The 19,728-nt window shown below is 50.9% G+C and overlaps 5 protein-coding genes across 5 annotated transcripts; 2 read left to right on the top strand and 3 right to left on the bottom strand.

Annotated features, from left to right (window-relative positions):
• Window positions 1-1,946: 1,946 nt before the first annotated feature.
• Window positions 1,947-3,854, top strand: EI97DRAFT_374615 (uncharacterized protein; the record flags this gene model as incomplete). The annotated part of the gene is made up of 2 exons (XM_033795464.1): window positions 1,947-3,152; window positions 3,204-3,854. Coding segments are annotated over 2 exons (1,857 nt in total), but the record flags the coding sequence as incomplete, so codon positions are not given.
• A 280-nt stretch (window positions 3,855-4,134) lies between these two features.
• On the bottom strand, window positions 4,135-6,051 carry EI97DRAFT_457419 (uncharacterized protein; the record flags this gene model as incomplete). The annotated part of the gene is made up of 1 exon (XM_033800815.1): window positions 4,135-6,051. The coding sequence occupies one exon, from the start codon at window positions 6,049-6,051 to the stop codon at window positions 4,135-4,137; it is 1,917 nt and encodes a 638-aa protein (XP_033654933.1).
• A 1,664-nt stretch (window positions 6,052-7,715) lies between these two features.
• Window positions 7,716-10,931, top strand: EI97DRAFT_457418 (uncharacterized protein; the record flags this gene model as incomplete). Its single annotated transcript, XM_033800814.1, has 7 exons — window positions 7,716-8,158; window positions 8,207-8,350; window positions 8,400-8,421; window positions 8,477-9,121; window positions 9,172-9,560; window positions 9,607-9,885; window positions 9,938-10,931. 7 exons carry the CDS (start codon window positions 7,716-7,718, stop codon window positions 10,929-10,931), a joined length of 2,916 nt encoding a protein of 971 aa, XP_033654932.1.
• Window positions 10,932-12,037: 1,106 nt separating this feature from the next.
• On the bottom strand, window positions 12,038-15,089 carry EI97DRAFT_500363 (uncharacterized protein; the record flags this gene model as incomplete). The annotated part of the gene is made up of 6 exons (XM_033802659.1): window positions 12,038-12,811; window positions 13,001-13,046; window positions 13,094-13,357; window positions 13,407-13,801; window positions 13,849-14,721; window positions 14,784-15,089. 6 exons carry the CDS (start codon window positions 15,087-15,089, stop codon window positions 12,038-12,040), a joined length of 2,658 nt encoding a protein of 885 aa, XP_033654931.1.
• A 575-nt stretch (window positions 15,090-15,664) lies between these two features.
• On the bottom strand, window positions 15,665-19,480 carry EI97DRAFT_289836 (uncharacterized protein). Its single transcript, XM_033794439.1, has 2 exons — window positions 19,161-19,480; window positions 15,665-19,100 (listed from the first exon to the last, which is right to left on the bottom strand). Exons 1-2 carry the CDS (start codon window positions 19,390-19,392, stop codon window positions 15,862-15,864), a joined length of 3,471 nt encoding a protein of 1,156 aa, XP_033654930.1. The 5' UTR covers window positions 19,393-19,480; the 3' UTR covers window positions 15,665-15,861.
• Window positions 19,481-19,728: the final 248 nt, after the last annotated feature.

The raw sequence follows: 19,728 nt of genomic DNA, 5'->3' as shown, positions 1-19,728 counted from the left end.
GAAGGCCTAGCAATACCATCTGAGATCAACAAGTATCAGAGAAAGATTGGATCCTTGCTATTTGCTGCAGTCACTACTAGACCAGACATTGTCTTTGCAACTTCCAGACTGGCCCACTTCCTAATGAACCCAGGATAGGAATACCAAAATAGAGCAGACCGCATCCTTCTGCACCTCCTTGATACAAAGAACCTTGGTCTCAAGATGGGAGGAGGTGATTCCTTGGAAGTTGCAAGTAATGCATCATTTGCAGACAATACACTAGACAGGAAGAGTTCCCAAGGATACACAATCAAACTGTTCAATGGCCTCATTGCATGGAAGGCAAACAAGCAAGACATAGTCACCACATCTACCACTGAAGCTGAACTGCTTACACTCTTATAGGTGGCAAAGGAAGCCATGTTTATTTCAAGACTCCTCAAGGAACTGGAGGTTCCACTCCTAGAGCAGACAATAACCATCCACTGTGACAATCAACAAACCATCAGGCTCCTCAAAGCGGAGATCTCAAGGTTGTAGACTAAGCTCAGACATATGGACATTCACAATCACTGGCTGAGGCAAGAGATATCATCTGGGATCATCAGGATTGAGTATCTGCAATCAGAAAAGATGCTGGCTGATGGGTTTACAAAGATATTGCCTAGGAACAAGTGGAACAGGTTCTTAGATCAATTGGGACTGGAAAGAGTGAAGAACTCAAATGCCCTGAAGGAGATAGACTTGGATGAAGTACAAGGCAAGTTGGAAGACATGCTACTCTGAAGAGAAGATGCTGTTAGGTCCAGCTTGCAATGGGTTCCAAGCTGAGTGGGTGTGTTAGATGGTAAGCCAGTTTATGGACATCCTATCTGGGACTAGAGAGGAGGAGTGGGAGAAGATGGCTGTTCCAGTACTGTCTGAGGACATGTGGCTAGTGATTCTGTAGTGGCTAGTGCCTTGCACAGCCTTGGTGCCCAGAGAAGGAATATCAAAACCGGTGTCAGGTCCTAGCCTTACATACATACAAGCATACACCAGAATATAATCAGTCAATCCATCCTTATTCAATCTTTCTATCACCGTGACATCTTCAGATATCATCAAATCTGACACCTAGATAGGATGTCTATAAACTAGCTTACTATCTAATATAAGTCATCTCTCTTACTTTCTAGGCAGGCAGCTATCCTAGCTATATTCTTCTCTTTAGCTCTTATATAGGCCTTGCTAAGCTGTATATTTGTACTTATCTAGGCTTTGCGCTTAAATCGTTGCTTGTAGGATATTATCTCTATCTGCTTCCTTGTACAGACAGAGTGCTTGTTTGTACTATATTTATATTCCTGCTTTTTTTTCTAGGGACTCTTTAGTTTGCTAGCACTAGGAGACTCTATAATAGCGGTAATTGTACTAGTAATTGCTTAGATATATCGTCGTCGCGGAAAAAGTAGCTGAATAGGTGCGAAATTGAGGTGTTGAGACTGAAAGTGAAGTGAAGTGAAGTGAAGTGAGTGAGTGAGATGGCGTAACTGGCGATCACCCGCGATTAGTGCTTACTACGCGCTAAGCAAGAGTTACGTGCAATGGAACAAGGTTAATCCGACCACTGACATCTTGCAGTCAAGCTTCTCCATGACGACAATGGCCGACTTCTGCCCACCAACATCTTTGAACGTTCTTCAGCTCCTACCTTGAATTCTGAAATCTTCTGAAATTGGGTCCCAGGTGATATTTGATATCTCTTGTACTCATCAGCGTCTCTTCCATCCCGCCCTAGAGACACACTTAGTCCAGAGCCGCAATATATCGGAGCTGTGGAAGCTCCGGTAAAGCCATGGTACGATGGTCACGATTATTCAATACGGACGGCCATGACAGGCGTCACAGAATACAAGATGAAATACGGCAATGTATGTTTCGGTGCACATCAGTAACTACTTAACTTCTGCTGACGCTTCCAAGTGCTTCCAACGCGCCGTGAACATGCCCCTCCTCCACCTATACCCGCCAAAGAAGTTACCAAGATAGCACTCCGCCTTAAGCACCAACTTGAACAAGTTATACCCTGCGAGATGGAGGAGGAACAGATCACAAAACCTCACAGTCCAATTCTTACAGACGCCGTCATCGAAACCGCGAAGCAGGCCGGTGGTGAAGAGCATAAGGCCTGTACCGTGTACTGCTTGCTTGTAGTCATGAAGTGGTTCAAAAGACAAGCTATTACCGAGCTCTGGGATGCGGAACTGCATAATGTGCGCGCCGTGGCCGCTGAGATACTCGCGAAACGCATAATCGAAGCAGAAGAGGACATCGACTACTTACTGGGGGAGGTCCTGCTCAAGCGGTACTCAATCCTCGTCAACGGGGAGGCTACGGTGCCGACCAATGTGATTGAGCTTTCCGTTGACCTGCATGCTCTCACCGTTATCGGGTCCTCCGGCTACCAAAAATGCATCTCGTACCTCTGGCGTGGCTGGCTTGTACAGGATGACGACGACCCCTCACGCTTTGTCGACTACGAGAACAAGACCAATACCAACTACTGGGCGCACTTGGATCCTGATCGTATGCGCGTACCGCTGTACCAGAACGCAGTGCAAATTGCCATGTCTGTCATTTACCTTGCCCTGTTCACAGGCGCGATAAACACCATCAACCCATCTGGCGACCTTGACGTTGTTGAAGGCCTACTTTACATCTTCACCTTCGGGTTTGTCTGCGACGAGATTGCCAAATTCTGGAAGGTTGGTCGCTTCTATCTCGGTTTCTGGAATGTTTTCAACTCAACTCTTTACGCCTTACTTACAATATCCTTCGTGTTACGCCTGGTCGCCCTAGTCCATCCGGCACAGTCTGGACAACGCGCGCATTTCAACGAACTTAGCTACCACTTTCTTGCCTTCACTGCCCCAATGTTCTGGATGCGCCTGCTCCTGTATCTGGACACATTCCGATTCTTCGGTGCCATGTTCGTCGTCCTGAAGGTTATGATGAGAGAATCGTTCATATTCTTTGCGCTCCTCTTCGTCGTCCTCATTGGCTTTTTGCAGGCCTTTGTAGGCTTGGATCTTTCGGACTCGAGTCTCGAATCATCTGGATTCGTTGTTCAAGCAATGTTGAACGCTGTCATGCAGAGTCCCGATTTCGGTGGCTTTGACAACTTTGCCGTGAGTCTTTTGGTAGAAATATCGACTGAATAATGTACTAATGACTCACAGCCGCCATTCGGCATAGTACTCTACTATATTTTCACCTTTGTGGTCATGGTCATACTTCTCAATATACTCATCGCCCTGTACAACTCCGCCTACGAAGACATCACGGAGAACGCCATCGACGAATACATGGCCCTGTTCTCGCAAAGAACTATGCAATTCGTTCGCGCTCCAGATGAGAATGTCTTCATTGCGCCTCTCAACCTTATTGAGCTCTTCTTCTTGGTCTTACCATTCGAATGGTGGCTCCCCAAGGCCAAATACGAACGCCTCAACGACATCGTCATGGGCATCATTTATTCTCCACTCCTGGTCATCACAGCCTTCCTGGAGACCCGCCAAGCGCACAAAGTCTCGTATAATCGGCGCAGAGGAGAAGATGACGACGATGTCGTGGAGGAGTGGGAGCAGGTGCTTCATGAGTGCGACTTCGAGGCCGACGGTTGGAATAAGAAGGTACAGGCGACGAAGCCGAATGTACAGTTCGATACGGCAGTGTTGGAGATCAGAAAATTGCAAGAGGAAGTTAATTTGCTGAAGGAGGCGCTGATCGAGCTCAAAGATAAGGCGAGTTGGGGCAGTGATACTTTGAAAGAGAGCAAGATGGATGACAAGCTAGGTGCGAGTAGTGAGAGCGTGCAGCGCGATGAGTAAGGATTGGGGAAACGAAGATGGCATGAAGATTGAGGACCTTCATGGCCAAACTCAGTTCAACTTTCCTCCCACTTCGATTGCTTCGTATGGGATTGAAAGAATAGTATTGGCAGGCGCCTGGAACATACTCTATACGTTCCTAACCTATCACACTAATTCTAGTTTCTCGAAATATCCGAGCGCAAATGTCCATAGCTATGGTCATGCCCGAGGCATCGGTATGGCCTTTCCTGATCACAGAAACGTACGCTATAATCGTGGTGCTTGTTAGCATAAATGGCTACGACCTCTTATCGTCGAAGGCCTGACCCAAAGACGAAAAAGCAGTCTTGAGTTTGATAGCAGCTTTCTTTGCCGGCGACTCTTCAGCACCTTTCTCGATCTCTTTCGGACGCTTCTTCCCAGACTCTGTCATGTGCTCGTCATGCGCGACAGCGCCCCCATACTCATCATTCCTCTGTTGAACCTCCAGAGTGCGGAACTTCTTCGAATCCCTCATCGCTTTCCGCGCCTCCGCCTTCTCGATACCTAATTCTAGCGCATCGCCCGCTAGACTTAGCAAAGCAAGAAATGGGAACGTGAGGACGTGTCGGAGTTTGACCTCCACTTGTCGCCTCACAATCCTCTTGTTCACATCAATCTCCAGACGGTTCCCTTTTCCTCCCCCGGCTTCACATGACCCTTGCCCTGTCTTTTCGTCATTCGACCCTGAGTCTCCCTCTTGGGCCGTTCCACCGGTAGCACATTCTTCGAATGTTCCACCCTTCACCCGCCACTCCTCCAATATCACCTTATCTAGATTTCTCCTCCCAACGCTTTTCACCGGAATCCTCAACGCCTGGATCAAGGGTCTCGCATGCAGGACGTTGAACTCCAGCGGCGGTGTAAAAGCGTTTCGGTGCGTGAGCCACCATCTGATAGCGACTGTGAAATCCCGTGCTGCGAGGCCAGTGGGGAGATTCGCCAGCGAAGATGTTAGCGCTGTGAACTTGGGTGGTGTGAGGGTCGCGGTTGGCGGCAGGGGAGACGTAGAGAGGGCTTCTGTACGTAAGTCCGACGTTGCTTTTATCTTCCCCTTGGATACTTCTCTCTCGAGAGTGCGGTAGTGTTTCAGAAATCGCTGTAAGGCTTCGCCGTCCTTCTCGTGTTTGACGGCTGGGTGGAAGAAGTCTATCATCCCCGTGAGGTCTTCAGAGGTATACCCGTTCCCAGCTAGGCGTCTCGCGACGCCGTCCCAGAGGACGTGGTTTGGATAGAAGGCGAGGAGTTCTGGAGCGGAGAGGCGAATCCCAGGCGGGACGAGGGCGTCTATGGGGACCGCGGAGGGGAAGAGGGTCCAGTGGGCTGGTAGCGGTCGATGTGGGTTGCGCGTGCTGGCGTGTCGGATGGTATGTGAAGAGGGGGAGGGAGCGTATGTGTTATCCATCCATGGTCTCTTGTAAGGAGAGGTGTGGTTGTGAGTCTTTGATGGTGGAGGGGGAGGCGTAGGCGAGAGGATAGTCAGCGGAGTGAAGCCGTCGGTATTCGATGCGGGAGAGGGAGAGAAGATGACGGCGCTGGTGGTGCTACTTGTTCGTGTTCGAAACGTCTTGATTGAGCTGGGTGAGTCGGTGGTACTGGGAACTTCTGTCGCTCTCGGTGCGGTTTGTGGCGCTGGAGTGGTTTGGCGGTCGGGGAGACGCGACTTGTTTGCCGATGGCTTTGGGAGGCGTAGGTGTACGATAAGGGCGGTTGGTTCATATTCGTTGTTTGTGGCACTCGTGGTGTTGGAGTTCTGGGAAATGGGAGCGAAACACTTTATGGATATCGGCCGTGAGATCATCCTTCCCATGACTGTGGTACTGGTTCCGTACTCATCTTCACCTCCTTCGTGAGCCGTCGCCGCATAACCCACGCCATTACCTTCCCCTTCCTCGACCTTGTTTCCAGCCTGTGTGGTATCCACCGTCCATCCCTTCCGTCTTTTCCTTTCCTTTCTCCTCCTCTTCCTCCTAGCACCACAAGCATCCTCATCCAACATATCCCAAACCGTCTGGTCGCCTGGAGTATCCGTGAAGTCCTCATGCCGATATACGCCTGTGACGTAGCGCCAGTCGCGCTTTGGTGGTAGGTACGTGGAGTGGTACTGCGGACGGGAAGAGCGGTGGAGGATATCTGCTGGTGTGCGGATGGGGACGTTGATGGGGTGGATTGGCATGGCGAGGGTAAGAATGGGAGGGTTGTTTGGTAAGAATGGGTGGAACTGCTTGTAAGAATGGGTTGTACTGCTTTTAGGAATGGGTATTACTGTTTGTAAGAATCAGGGAAGTAAGAGTGTGCCTGTGTTTGTGGTTGTGGCTGTGTTGAGGTTGTGGCCGTCGCTAAATGGACGTGGTGAGGTGGAGGACTGCGATACTTGGGCTCCACCACTGGAGATCGGATCTCCCATGGCAACGAGCTGGTTTAAGTATGTGTATATGCGTGTTTCCATGGGTGGAGATTTTTGGTTCGTGATAGTGCAAGCGCAACGAGATGTACTGGGCCTTCATGATGGGGGAGAGAGCATTACGGAAATGGCAAAACATGGCAGAAGCGGTGTGTTGGGCAGGAAATTGAACGTGAAGTAAGATAAGCCCTTGTCGTAACATCATTGCTCACTTCACCTTTATCTTATAGATGGCTTTTCGTCTGGTGTTGTTGCGTCGGTGAAAGAGTCGGGTCGCTTGGGGCCTTACAGTGGTGAGGCAATTTTGAGGCTGCCAAGCTGTCCATGCTGGTCCGCCTGGTCTAAGGTGTTTAGGAATCATTAATAGAGTCTGCTGGACTACAGAGGAATGGAATCATTGCCACTAATTTTGGGTGGGAAAGTGCGAAAGCAGCCCAACACGCTTCAATGGACGATGTCAATTGAGCAAAACATGAAGCCAACTTCAATTCGGCTACCGTGGGATACAAATTGAATGCAAGTTGAACATGAATGAAAGTTTTTGGCATGGATTTGGTGCATGATTTCACGAATATACTAAATTTGGTTTCGCCCGCTTCTATGACTGAGCCTTCAGTTTATATAAGACGATGAGTTCAGGAGATCTTGTAAGGTATAAACAAATATAACCGACTGCGAAAGGGGTTGGTTGGCATAAATACCAAGAATACAAGTACTCTAGCAACAAGTGCAGTCTGCGACTGACTGAATCTGTCATAAGCTTTGAGACCATATCAAGTAAAAGAGAACGAAGGTATACTAGTTAACCTCGACTCTGATTAGTCGAGGCATAAAAGGATAAAACAAGCGAGAAAGAACAATTATTGAAGGATATTGATGACATTACTTTCAACCTGAACGTCTTGGGACGCTCGACGCGCTTATGAGAAGCCGGAGTGAAAGGTCGTTATACGGAATAAGGCGACGGTCTTACTTCAGGGACCAAGGATAACACAACACACTAAACTATTGTATAATTCCGCACCTCAAGCTATATTCTATTCGATATTTCGTTGCCTAATATTGATAGCACATGGCACCCGTCACATTGGCGGGATGATTGCCAAGCCACTAGTCCGTAAAGGTGACGCGTATCCCTGCACCCATTCATTCCCATTTCAACACTCTTCTTCCAGCTCTTCAGTCACTCCTTGGCTTTTACTGTCCTTACATTCCCTGACGTCTCTCCTTATACCATGGCCGGGTCTGCTTTATCTCCAGAATCTCCCACCGAAGAATTCGACTCCTTAAGTGATGACGACAGCAACTTCCTTGGTATGTTTACATATGCATCCCCTGACGTCTCTCCTTAGACTATGGCCGGGTCTCCTTTATCTCCAAAATATCCCACCGAAGAATTCGACTCCTCAAGTGATGACGAAAGCAGCATCTTTGATATGTGCGTGGATGATGACGAAAGCAACTTCCTTGATATGTGGGTGAAGCCGGAACTGCTTGACGCGCTGAGGGACGTTGAGGAGGCCAAAGGCGCGGATTTTGGTATTCATGCGGCACCGAAATTTGTTGACCCACAGATCCGAGTTCATGGACGCGACATTAGCATTCCTTTGTCGCAGGAAGATGGCGACTACTGTATGAGAAGAGGAAGATTCGACCCGTCTATCGTTCGTGATGATCTGCGAACAGCGCAAAGAACGTACACATTGTGGCCGGGGGAGGATTTCGCCATACAAAGTGTGCAATGGGAGTCATACATGGAGCAGGTCAAGCGTAAAGTGGCGAAGGACATGAAACTGGATAAAAACAATCCCGGGTTTTATTTGGCCCTGGACGGCATGGTTTTGTCTGAGGGAGGCGGGATCTATAAAATGGAGGACAAGTAAGAAGCTCATATTCACGGCCATGGCATTCTCTCATCGGATGACAGACGAAGCACGCACCCCGATTGTCTGGGGACTCTGCTCGTCCATTTACCCTCGACATATTCAGGTGGCTCCATTCAACTCTGCAAGGAAGGGCGCCAACTCAACTTCCTTGACACTTGGAAGAGGACGAATCAGTTCCTTTGGTGGTAAGTGACAGATAAAGCAGAAAGAAGATGGCACTCAAAGCTGTTACAGGTCGTCTAACGTAGAGGTCCTGGTCCGTATCATAGACCGCAATCTTTCAATATATCCATCCTACTGACTACGAGCAGCATTTTCCCATCAAATCCGGAATGCGATGGGCCTTATCTTACAGGTTAATGCGCGACAACTCTAACGGTATACTGCCAGTGCTGGTACCGGATACTTCCAACATACAACGTATCCTTGACGAATACAACCACGAAAGGGAGGACCTGGAAGACGTCGAAGTCACACCTGGAGTTATCATCCTCCGCTTGTCACATGAGTACGCTCAGGCCAATCTGCGGCTTCCCTCTCTAAAAGGAGGAGATTTGAAAAAGGTTGTTGCTTTACATCATGCCTGTGCCAAACGCAAATGCTACCTCTTTCTGGCCTTCATGGAACTGAAGCGTGTCGGGCGGACCATGAATACGGAAGATGTGCCGTTTCTGACTCACCCGTTGAATCACATTGAGAAGGAGGAGATACATCTTACTGACATCTGCGATGTGGAAGGAAACCCGCTACGGCAGAGAAGATGGGTGGACAAGACAGAGTTGGTTGAATGGGACAAGACAAAGGTGCTTAAATATGTACTCTTCGATGGGCTCGATCCTGACCAAGAAGACTGGATGGGTAGCCCTGAACAAGGGGCCACAACCCAGTTTGACGGTATTGGGAGCGTCATTGGGGAGGTTGACACCAGGAAGATAACCCATTGGTATCGAAGGCCCGTAAGTCAGTCGCCTTACGTTGACGTTAGAAGAGAACTGAGTCCGTTTAGGTATCCGTCATTGTGGCGGAAGCAGAACTCATGGAGTTCCTCGGTCTAGACGGAAACTTGGATGTGTCCAATCCTCCCCTGCGGGCGTGCCGCCATGTGGTTAGAACGATCATGCGTGGTACTGCCCCCGAGATCTATCGCAAGGGTCTGGAAAAGTTTTGTAAACGGGTGATAACGCATAACAAATCATGCATAGCTACAACCGCACCGAAGGAGAACACCATCTTTGACAGCAGCCTTCTTCAAGATCTTGTTCTTGCTGCAGGTGTATTGGAAAACAAAGAGTTATGTGTGAGTGTCCTGGACGCTTTCCCTGTTTGGGATGACGCTAGCCTCACCCTCGTTGGCAACATGATTGCGCAGTACAGTACTGGCCCTTTCTTGGACACGTAAGTGGCCTCTAGATTTTTCGGCTAGCTTTACTGAATAACTCAGGCTCGAGAAGCATTTTGCTAGGGAACACGACCTAGGTGCCCTCACACGCCGGTTCACAATCCTTCTGACTCAGGATATAACGGCGTGTCTGGAAGGGGATGAGTTGATAGAGGTCGGGAGGCGCCCTGGCCTTGTATATTGGATGACAGATGTTCTTGGCCGACGGCTTCAACAGTTGATAAAATCTAGGACGGCACTCGAGTATGGCCATGTCGATGCCGTGGACTTGTTTTACCGCTTCGTCGACAAAGAGGACACCGCTGATCTGTGGCGTAAAAGGTGAGATTTTTTTTCTTTTTGTTCGAAATGCATGTGAACTAATCAAGGCTAGAATACTTAAACTTCTGAATCAGAACGTGTCCAAGACGTTGCTTGTCGCATGTATCATCGATCGGCTATATTCAACCCTTCGGTACAGTCATGGCAATCATATCGAGGTTGCGTCCGACTGGTTCAAGGGGCTCATCATTTCCATGGCAGAAGGGGTCAATCCATTAAACGGTTTCCGAGACCTAGCCCAACGCATAGCCGACGAGAGATATTTTCGTCCAGGAAAGCAATACGGAGATTTCTTGATCCTATGCCGCCAGATGGGCCTTTCGACACCATACCAGAAGTTCCTCTTCGCCTTGGAAGGACTGGCTATGTCGGCGGATCCCGTGGATCTCAAGGCCTTCTATGTTCCGTGCATGTTTTCGCTAACGGATGGCGATATAAATCCCAGAGCCTTCGAGAAAGACGAATACCGGGATGTATTCTGCAGTGTCTTGCGTTCGTTTGTGCGGATATGCGTAGGAAACAAACCGCATGACGACCCGGACTTCTGGCAGCGCGACACGTTACCATGTAACTGTAAACTCTGCGTTAGATTGAGCAAGTTTTTGCGCCACCGGGAAAGACAGACTAGAAAGTTTCTTGGCGTTTCACCAGCGTCTTTGAACCATTTTGTCCTTGTGGCAGCGGGGGTTGAGGGAATTTCCTACAACATACATCGCAGGAACAGGGAATGTACGCTAGAGATCACGAAGAAAGAGTTGCCAGGACAATCTCTGCTCGCGAGCTGGCAAAGCAGAAAGCAGAGCGCGAGGTCAGAGCTGTACAGGAACTTCGACAACGATACGTTGGAGGACCTGCTGGGCGATTCTTACGAGGACATTGTCAAAATGCGCATGCTCGAGACCCCTCCCGAGGAAGGCATCAAGACTCGCTCTACACCTGCCCTATCGGCGTCGTCGGAACCTTCGGGAAGTGTGGCGCGTTCGTTATTTGGTTCCACAGCTCGGAAGCGAAAGGCTTCTGAGGTGGGACTTGACGATCTTGAGTGATTATTTCGCTGCATAGACAATCAAGATCTCCAGAAGATGCTGCCCGGTTGGTTATAATGCGCCTAGAGGACCTGTCCCGAAGGCGGGCGGTGAGAGAGAATGCAGATTATGCGCTTCTCATTTGTACGACCAATATAAATAAGCAGGGATAACACGGGGCATAAATCTTTCAGCGGTGCGGCAAACTAAAGTGAGCAATACACGTGCGTTATCTAAAGAGAGACCCTCTTGCCCTTGTACATGGAAATAAAGCCGATCTGACAGCGCCAATCATAGCCCTTCCTCTTCTCCAATTCTTGTCTTCTATTTATCAAAATCCGCGACGTCAAAACTGTGTCCGTCTACACCCACCCAGCCTACAACGACCCCAAAACGTGCCCCATGCGATCCGCCTACTATTACGACACGGTTTTGCACGGAACAGGGTCGCGGTGGGAATCTCGAAGGGGTTATAGGGGAGCACTCCCTCCATGTACATGTGCTTTTAAAAAAAATCACTGTAAAATGTACTTCTTCGTTTCCCTTTCTCTTCTCTTCTCTCCTAGGCAGAGGTTGCCAGTGCAAAAAGATAAGTAGACCTACCTGTGATTAACAAAAGCAGAAGCAGGGAGGGGATTCTGCAGCAGAAGAAATCAATATACAGTGGCCAAACAACCCCTTCTCTCGTTATAGACAGCAACGCCGCGTAAATCTAATTCATGTAAACACACTACACAATGTGCTGGTGCGCTTTGGCAGTCTCGTTTCACGGTTTGAAGGTGGTGTCACATGACAGGTCGGCGCAGTTTTGCAAACCGCACGCAACTTTGCTCTCTTTAGATGTTATCAAAATGCTATAAATTAGAAACACTTCTAGACTGGTATTTCTGGTGTTGATTTAAGCAAAATGGCTGGTCGTGCCATGCTATCAGGAGCCGTTGTTGTGATGAGCAGCCACTACCTCACTGTCCCGGGATAATACTTTTGCTCCTCTTGTGTAGATGCATCCCATCTATCTCAAGAACTCAAACGTTAACGTAACAGAGAAAATCAGGCGGACAGGCCAGATTATACATGAGACTGAGTCCACGAGCTCAAGAACGCGGCTGGTGGAGTCATCGCAACCTTCACGTCAAATCAATAACCTCCACCTCACCAATCTTCCTCTTGACCCCAGTCTGAGCCATCATCCCACCCCTCCCCCCATGCAAATTCACCCTCGACGTCTCCGCCTCCACCAACGGTCCGGTCCCCTCCGCTCTCCTAACCAGCCTCGCCTTAACGAATTCCTCATACCGCTCACCCATCAGCCTTTCCAAAGTACGGGGATGAAAAGACGCCAGTATAGCCTTAACCTCCCTCCTCTTCGCCTCCCACAACTCATGCTTCTCCTGCCCCGACACCTTCATCTTCCGCACGACCAGCGTGTTGCCAAACCCACTTCTATCCGTCTGATGCGTATATCGAACGACCGCGTCTTCGATCTCACGGTGCATGTGATGACGCTCCCGTACAGCACCCGTGAAGCGTCCAGTCTCGAGACACGCATTCTGCAAGAAGCGGTTTATCGGGGTGCAGATACGGCAGGAGCAATCTAGTGTATTCCTCGCCCAACCTACACCTTCAGCGGGTCGGGGACCGAGGTACTTGGATATGAAGTTGGAGATGATGGAGGCGGCGAAGGTTTGGTAGGGCTCGGTGGTGTACGGGATGTCCCATTTGGATATGTAGAGAACGAGGGATTGAAGGCAGGGGATGAAGACGAGTTTTAGTTCCCCGGCCATGAATTTGTGCGCTTGGAGGGAGGCGGAGCGGATGATGTTCTCGGTGAGGGTGCGGTAGCCTAGGGTGTGGCAGTGGTCGAGGAAGAGGGCTAGGTCTTTGCCCTGAGATAGTGCCACCTTTACAGTATTTTGCTGGCTTTGAGCATTGGATGCGCTGTGTGTGAGCGGTTCCATGTAGTACATGTCTTTCCGGTCGAAGTTATTGGACATCGCGGGGGCGAGTTCTTCGAATCATTGGCGAACTTTGTCGTGGTGGTCGCTGCCGGTGGTGGCATAGTTGTCCCAGATGCCATTGAGCACTCGTACCAGGAAAAACGTTCTCGTTACTTTATGACTGAGCATATTATAGATCCTAAAACGTGTCAGTAAAAAGTATTGGAGAAAGAGTAGATGACGCACATTCTGCGTTTGGCACCATCTGCGTCCTCTGCCTCCAGCATGGAATAGAATTTGACTGTTTCATCCGCATCTTCCATGTACCGATGCACATAGTTGAGGAACGATGGGGTAAGCGTGGCAACCACCCATCCGAGGAGATCTGACCTTCTCCCCTTTTCAAGGATCTGCTGAGCTGTATCACCGTTTGCGCAGCCAGCGAGCAGAATGTTAAGGGAACGGGACAATGGACCAAGCCATGTCTCCTTGGCAAAGTGACTTTGAACTCTGTGAATGCGTCAGTAAGCAGACGCGAGGAAACGGCAGTGGGACCCACATGGATTGGCAAAACGAGAATCCTTTCTTTTGGATTCTGGTTCCAAGAATGGCAAGGGCGCGGTCATCCCACTTGGGGAATGCGTTCAGAGCCCGCAGAGCTAAGTCGTTCTTGTTCATTATGAACGAAACATAGATAACGTCGGCAAGGAGGCTGCTGGAGAAGTCTCCAGTATCGACAGCAGTGTTTTTGGCTCTTTCCGACTCATTATGCTCGACCATACGTCTGCACAGCTTGAACAGAGTATCATGATAAGCGGATCTCGACTTGTCGGTCTGCTGAACTCGATGGAGAAGATAGAGGAATTTCCTCTTCGTGGGTTTGCAGTTGCTCGGACGGTTTCCGGCCATGCCTAGGAATTCGAGCACATCCGTGTCTGGGACAAGGATGGCAACCTATAACGATTCATTGGGGGGCACCACCGGACGAAGGGAGTTCTTACAGCCTTTCGATACCAATGAGTTGCCTCGCAACCCCAATTCCCCTGATACCCCTCATAGTCTTCGCTATCTTGATCATAGCCGTCAAAAGGATCGTCCTCTAGGAAATCCTCATTTTCCACCTTCTTTTTATCCAATAGTCGAAGGCCCCTCAGGTCAAACACAGCAGTCAAATACGTCTCCTCTTCCAAGATTTCTTCGATGCTGTGCATGCCGCCTGGGTTATCATCGTAATCATATTCTCCTGTAGGGCCCCACCTTCTATGCTCAAGTGTGCCTAAGAAGACATGGCAGTTTGTCTCCTCACATGCCCGCTCTAAAGCTAGAACATATTCGAGGTCCTGGTCTTTGAGGAGGGCGAGCTTGAGGTTCGCCTCCGTGTATTCGTGCTGTAGCATGACGAGGAGGTTGGAACTCAAACCGGCTTCCTTGTTAATCCTTTGGTGATAGTACCCCTTAAGTACCCGCTGGAGATTGGTGGTGTCTGGGATGAACTCGCGCAGCGGGGTGTCGGGGTCATCTCGCACGAGGTTAAAAGTGAGCACCCAGCGGATTCCGGACTCAACAGGGAGAATCTCGTGGCTCATGTCCGAATACCACCAGACATACGAATACTCTGTCAAAGACGTATCGAGATACCCATCGCGAAACCCGTCCCGCCGCATCCGCACAGATGCACCAGTATGCGGCGACGGCAATTGAACGACGAGCGTCGCAAACATACCCGGCACCTTCTCCGTATCTTGATGTGCCTTGAACATCGCACCCCGCTCATACAGCAGCATCTTATACAACTCCGCATGGAAGCCCGGACGTTTAGGATTAAGCGCCATGTCCTTAGCCACCTGCTTGACAATCCCACCCCAATGTACACCCTTTCCCACTTTTTATTTCTAATCTGAAACTCCCCGGGATCCAGTTCCCATGTCCTTCGCACGCTCGAATCGACGATGGTAGCATCTTTCTTCCCGAAGGGCGCCGGATGTCCCGCTTGAATACACCGTCGGACATCTTCTGCAGAAAGTGGGAAATCAATTCGGTGCCCGTTAACGTGGATTTCGGGGTCGATGAATCTTTCAGGTAGCCCAATGCCGTAGACGTCGCCGGGCTCGCATTCAAGTCCCTCCAGTGCTAAATTGAGCTGGGCTTTGACGTCCATGTTTGTCAGACTCTTCTCCTCGGCGGAATCAATGCTGGCGTCGCTTTCTGTGGAACCGAGGTCGATGATTTCAGTAGGTGGCATTGTATATAGGAGGGCAAATGCGGAAAATTAGATTGTTACATGAAAATGATTTAAAATAAATCTGTTGGAACGTTGGAAATCAGAATCAGGAGAGTGCACGCAAGGCGCAACGGGGGTGTCCAAGAAGCAAATTGAATCGTTACCATCCGAAGTTGAAGATTCCCCTTTCAAACGCGTGCAAGGGTCACACGTGTCGCGCAGTCACCTGGGCACGCGAAATCATGGTTCGTCGAATCTATCCGGCTAGCGGCTTGGCTATTCACTACATCTCATCCATACCTGGCCACGCTCAGTGTATTCCCTTCCCCTGCTACCGAACCCTTTACATCCTCATTCTCCCCCTTCCTCACCCAACCCACACCTTGTATCAGAACCTAAATTAGGTTCAACATCATCTCTCTTCCTTCCTATTCATCGTTCCCTATCCATATCCTCCGACTTCCTCTTTAATACCCCCAATACCCGGAAAGCCATTGACTTATGCACCATCTCGTACCGGACGGGATAGGTTCTAGTTTCCTCTTTGACCCGGGCGTTCTTAGACAGGAAAAATGAAGGGCCGAGAAGACGACGACATGCAAATCCTATGCTACAGAACCCGAACGGTATAGATATGCTAGAGATCCACATGACTGCATGAGGAGAAAATAATACATGCATTCATGCCGCCGAATCCAAAACGTGCAGAAACGCCTTATCCGGCCAGGTTATGCAAACACGAAGCCGCCTCTTCATCCACTTTTTCCTTAAACGCCCTGAATCCCCAACGACACTAAACACTCGAGCCCAGCAACCCCTCACTAGCACCACTCCCCTCCTTCCCGCCCCTCCTCTTCGCACCGCCCGCACTCCCCTTCCCCCTCTTCCTCGCACCCATCTCCACTGGCGACGTATTCCCCGTAGTCCTCACCCCTCCCCCTCCCCGACTACTCCTCCCATCCGCACTCCCCTTCTTCAACCCCTTAACCTCCCTCAATACATCCCTAAACCCTTCCTCCAAGGTCGTCATCCTAGCCAACATAATCCTACTCATACGACTAGACTCGTCGTCATCGCTCCGGTTCAACCCTCCCATTCCCACTCTCCCCCCTCTGGCCGCCATTGCAAACTGCGTTGTGAACGACGCAGGGAGGCCGCCTAGGGCGCCAAAGTCGGGGACGTGGCGATTATCGCCAAGGTCGGAGGCGAGATCCAATGCAACGGTGTTGAAGGAGGTCTGTCGTTCGGGTTCACGGCGGCGATAATAGTCATGGTCGAGAGAGGAGAACCCTGCAATGTTGGAAGCCGAGCGGCTGAAGGTGGAATCTTTGGGCGGTAGGATGGCGCGGGGTCGGCTAGGTGGATCATCAATGAGAGTGTGGCGTTTTGGGGTGCGATGACCGTCGGGGAAAGCACGCCTCGGAGTGTTCTTACCACTGCGGTTGGCGGTGGAGGGGCGAAGAGGGGGCGACGAGGAGAAGGAGGAGCCGTGGTCTGTATCCTTGATTGGGCTGAAGAGAACTGTGTTGGATGTGTTCGTCGACAAGTTGCGGGAATGGCTGATATTGGGTCTGCTCTGTTCCCTACTTGGCGAGATATCTCTTGCGCCATCCACATCATAGGAGGAAGGTGAACTGACAAGAGCCATTGACCGCGGTCTCACGGTCATGGGAGTGCGAAAGAACTCTTCCTCTGAAGAGTGGTCGTCTGCTCTTTGCTTGCCCGTGTCTCTTTCCTTCCGGTCTTTCCTTCTTCTGCTCGACGACTGAGATGTCCTCCCGTTGTCTTCCGAGTTGGTCACTAATTCATCGTCACCATCGGCGTCCGTCTGCTGGGGTAGGTCCTCCATGCTCATATCTGGCTCTTCCTCTTCAGCAATCGGCCGGTCGTATTGCATCAGACTCTGATCCGGGTCAGAGGCTACACTCCTGTGCGCACTGAGGAGTTGCTTCCGTCTCTTGGGTACGTATCCACCGGTTTTGGTACGCCTGAACACTGGCCGGCTGCGAGCTTCCAGTCGATCGAGAACGGATCTGGTATCCTCCTGCGGTGGAAACGCATCCTGGTTGTTCCCCATGCCTCGCATCCAGTCCGTTACCAAATTGCTCGATTTTCTCCTTCCTGGAAGCCGACTACCCGATGCTTGGACGCTGGTTTCCCTGAACGGCCTGCGGAATACCTCCTCCAGGGCGCGATCCTTGCGGAACGTCGTAATAGAAGGCTCGCGAAGGCGCGCACTGGGGCTGAATAGGTCCGCAGCCGCACCTCTGATACTGAAGGTAGGGACGCCAGCATAGGATTTTGGTCTGCCGCGCTGCTCAACCATATCAGTAGGTTCGTACGCCAGGTTAGACAGCAAAACCCGCTCGTAGACGAAGATGGAGAAAAGGATGGGAACATGTGTGATCTTGATGATGAGGCGATTCATGCGAATGAACCGCCGGAACGGCATGCAATAGCGGAGAGGGATGACGAGCCAGCCGATGATGTTGGTAGGAGCGATGTAGGCGAAGAGAGCATCGGACTTGACCATGGAGATAGTATTGACCGCAAACAGGAACTGATGTTCTTCGTTCGCATTTTGAACAATGGCCATGAAGCTGTTGGTGAGAACAGTGATCAGGATTGTCACAATGAGAAAGTGACAGATGAACAGGAACAGAGTAAGAAGGGCTTTCCCTAGAGGATTGAACCCTCCCCATAGTTCCCATGCAGCTGGAGTGAAACCCATCAACATCTGAAAGAGCGCATATGCGGCATCTGGTGCCGTAAATCCTTTACCGAATGCGAGGGTAAATGCAACGAAGAAACCGCTGCAAGCAATGATGATGAGCACCATGACAGCAATGAGGTCCAAGGCCATCATGCGGAAGGCAATCAGAAGCTGTGAGAAATAACGGGCATGGTCGAGTGCGGAGAAGAGTCGAGGGAAGAGTAGGACAGCAGTGGCGCCGAGGACATCATAGGCCATGCGGGCGATCGAGTGACGCTCCGCGTCCGTGATTAGTATGCCGTAAAGGCGCAGCACATAGTAAACCATGAACATGAACAGGATGCCAAGGTCAAAAGCGTTCCAAACGCTCATGATGTAGAGTCCAAAGCCCTGCTCTGACCAGCCGACGATCTCATCGAGCATATACCCGGCGCTCCAAAACCAGAATAGGACCTCCAAGCCCGTGATGTCGTCCGATTTCTCGAAGAGAACGGCTACGAAGAGGACAAGCATGATAGCGAAAGATAATGTCGAAAACAAGCTCCGATAACGAGGAACACGAAGTCGGGACAGCTTGAAGAGGGACGCGTCATGCGGATCGTAAAGAGTTACAGAGCGCCTAACATTGCTCACCCGCGGAGACGGGCTCTGGAGGGGTTCCATGGACTGTTGGGGTTGCTTCCCACGAGGTGACACGTCTCGGCCGGTACCGTACCATTGAGCGGATCGAGATGCACTGGCTGGCCTCTGTTCTGTACTGCGGTGTAAGTTATCAGCGGATGAGTGAAAGACTATGGTGCCCGCCCAGATAGCTTCAAGGTGGTGCACCACCAAGGGGTGGGCCAGGAACTTCTTCGCCTGTGCTTTGATAGCCACCTCGAGGGCACTCGAGCGTGCAGACAGCGGAGTTCGCCTCTGGCGCAGCCATTGGCCTCCAGGAGAAGCCGAGCCAGTGAAGGCCGGCAGCGCCATGCCTTGTAAAGGGTCGAAGTCGTACGAGAGAGCATCAATCAGTTCGCGGGTAGAAAACTCCTTGAGCAGCCGCATAGCGAGAAGCTCACATATGAGGGCGCGGGTCCTGCTCACCCCTTCATTGGCCGGGTAGTCGCTCGCCTCCTTCCGGAACTGAAGACAGTTTACCAGTAAACAGTATATGGAGCCCCTGGAGAGTTGTTCGGCAAGGATGCGCTGCTGGATGGGTTTGACGAGGAACTGTGACACCTGGGGCGAGCGGAGCTGGTCCCAGCAAAGGGTGGTTTCGCATCTTTGTATGACGAGGATACGAATGGCGTGGGTGGTCGAATAGATGGGAAGCTGGTCTGAAGTGGCAGTTAGCATGTCGGGCTGAGACAGTGAATGGAGAGGGACAGTCGACGAACCCAGAGTCTCGGAGAAGACGGGTAGCAGGGGCCCGTCTCGACGGCCCCGGTTCGCCCCTTCATCGTCCTCGTCCTCGCCATAGTAGCGGGCGGTATCCTCGTGGTCATGGTCCTCGGACGCGCTGTGGTCTGGGTTGTGGTGTTGACGCGAGAGGTGGTTGAGCCAGGAAGAGAGCAGCGGGGTGCGCTCGGAATGGCGGCCTTTTCGCGTGCCGAGGAGTGAGGAGAACATGGGATTCGCCTCTACGCTCCGCCCTCAATCGTCGTCGTCAATAAGGCAGCATGTGGTGAGAGTCGCGAGAGGAGTAAGGAGTTGGAGTGGTCTGGGGCGGGACAGACAAAACTAAACCGGGGGGGCCGTCCAAAGCGGTGCAGGTGGAGACAGGAAGTCATGAACAGGATGCTAGGCCTACCCCCCAAACTGTACGACGCACCATGTCGGACTGCCTAGGCATTCACCGCTCGGCGGACTGCACTGCAAAAACCCAGCGGGTGGGCGGTGGTGATCATGAGGGAAGATGCACGCCATCTTTCTTATCATCCATGCACGTGTAGGAGCGCGTCGTAG

This window comes from Westerdykella ornata, assembly GCF_010094085.1.
Source record: "Westerdykella ornata strain CBS 379.55 unplaced genomic scaffold EI97scaffold_7, whole genome shotgun sequence".
Taxonomy (NCBI): Eukaryota; Fungi; Ascomycota; class Dothideomycetes; order Pleosporales; family Sporormiaceae; genus Westerdykella; species Westerdykella ornata.
Note: the sequence above shows the minus strand (reverse complement) of the source record. Positions and strands in the feature narration are given on the sequence as shown.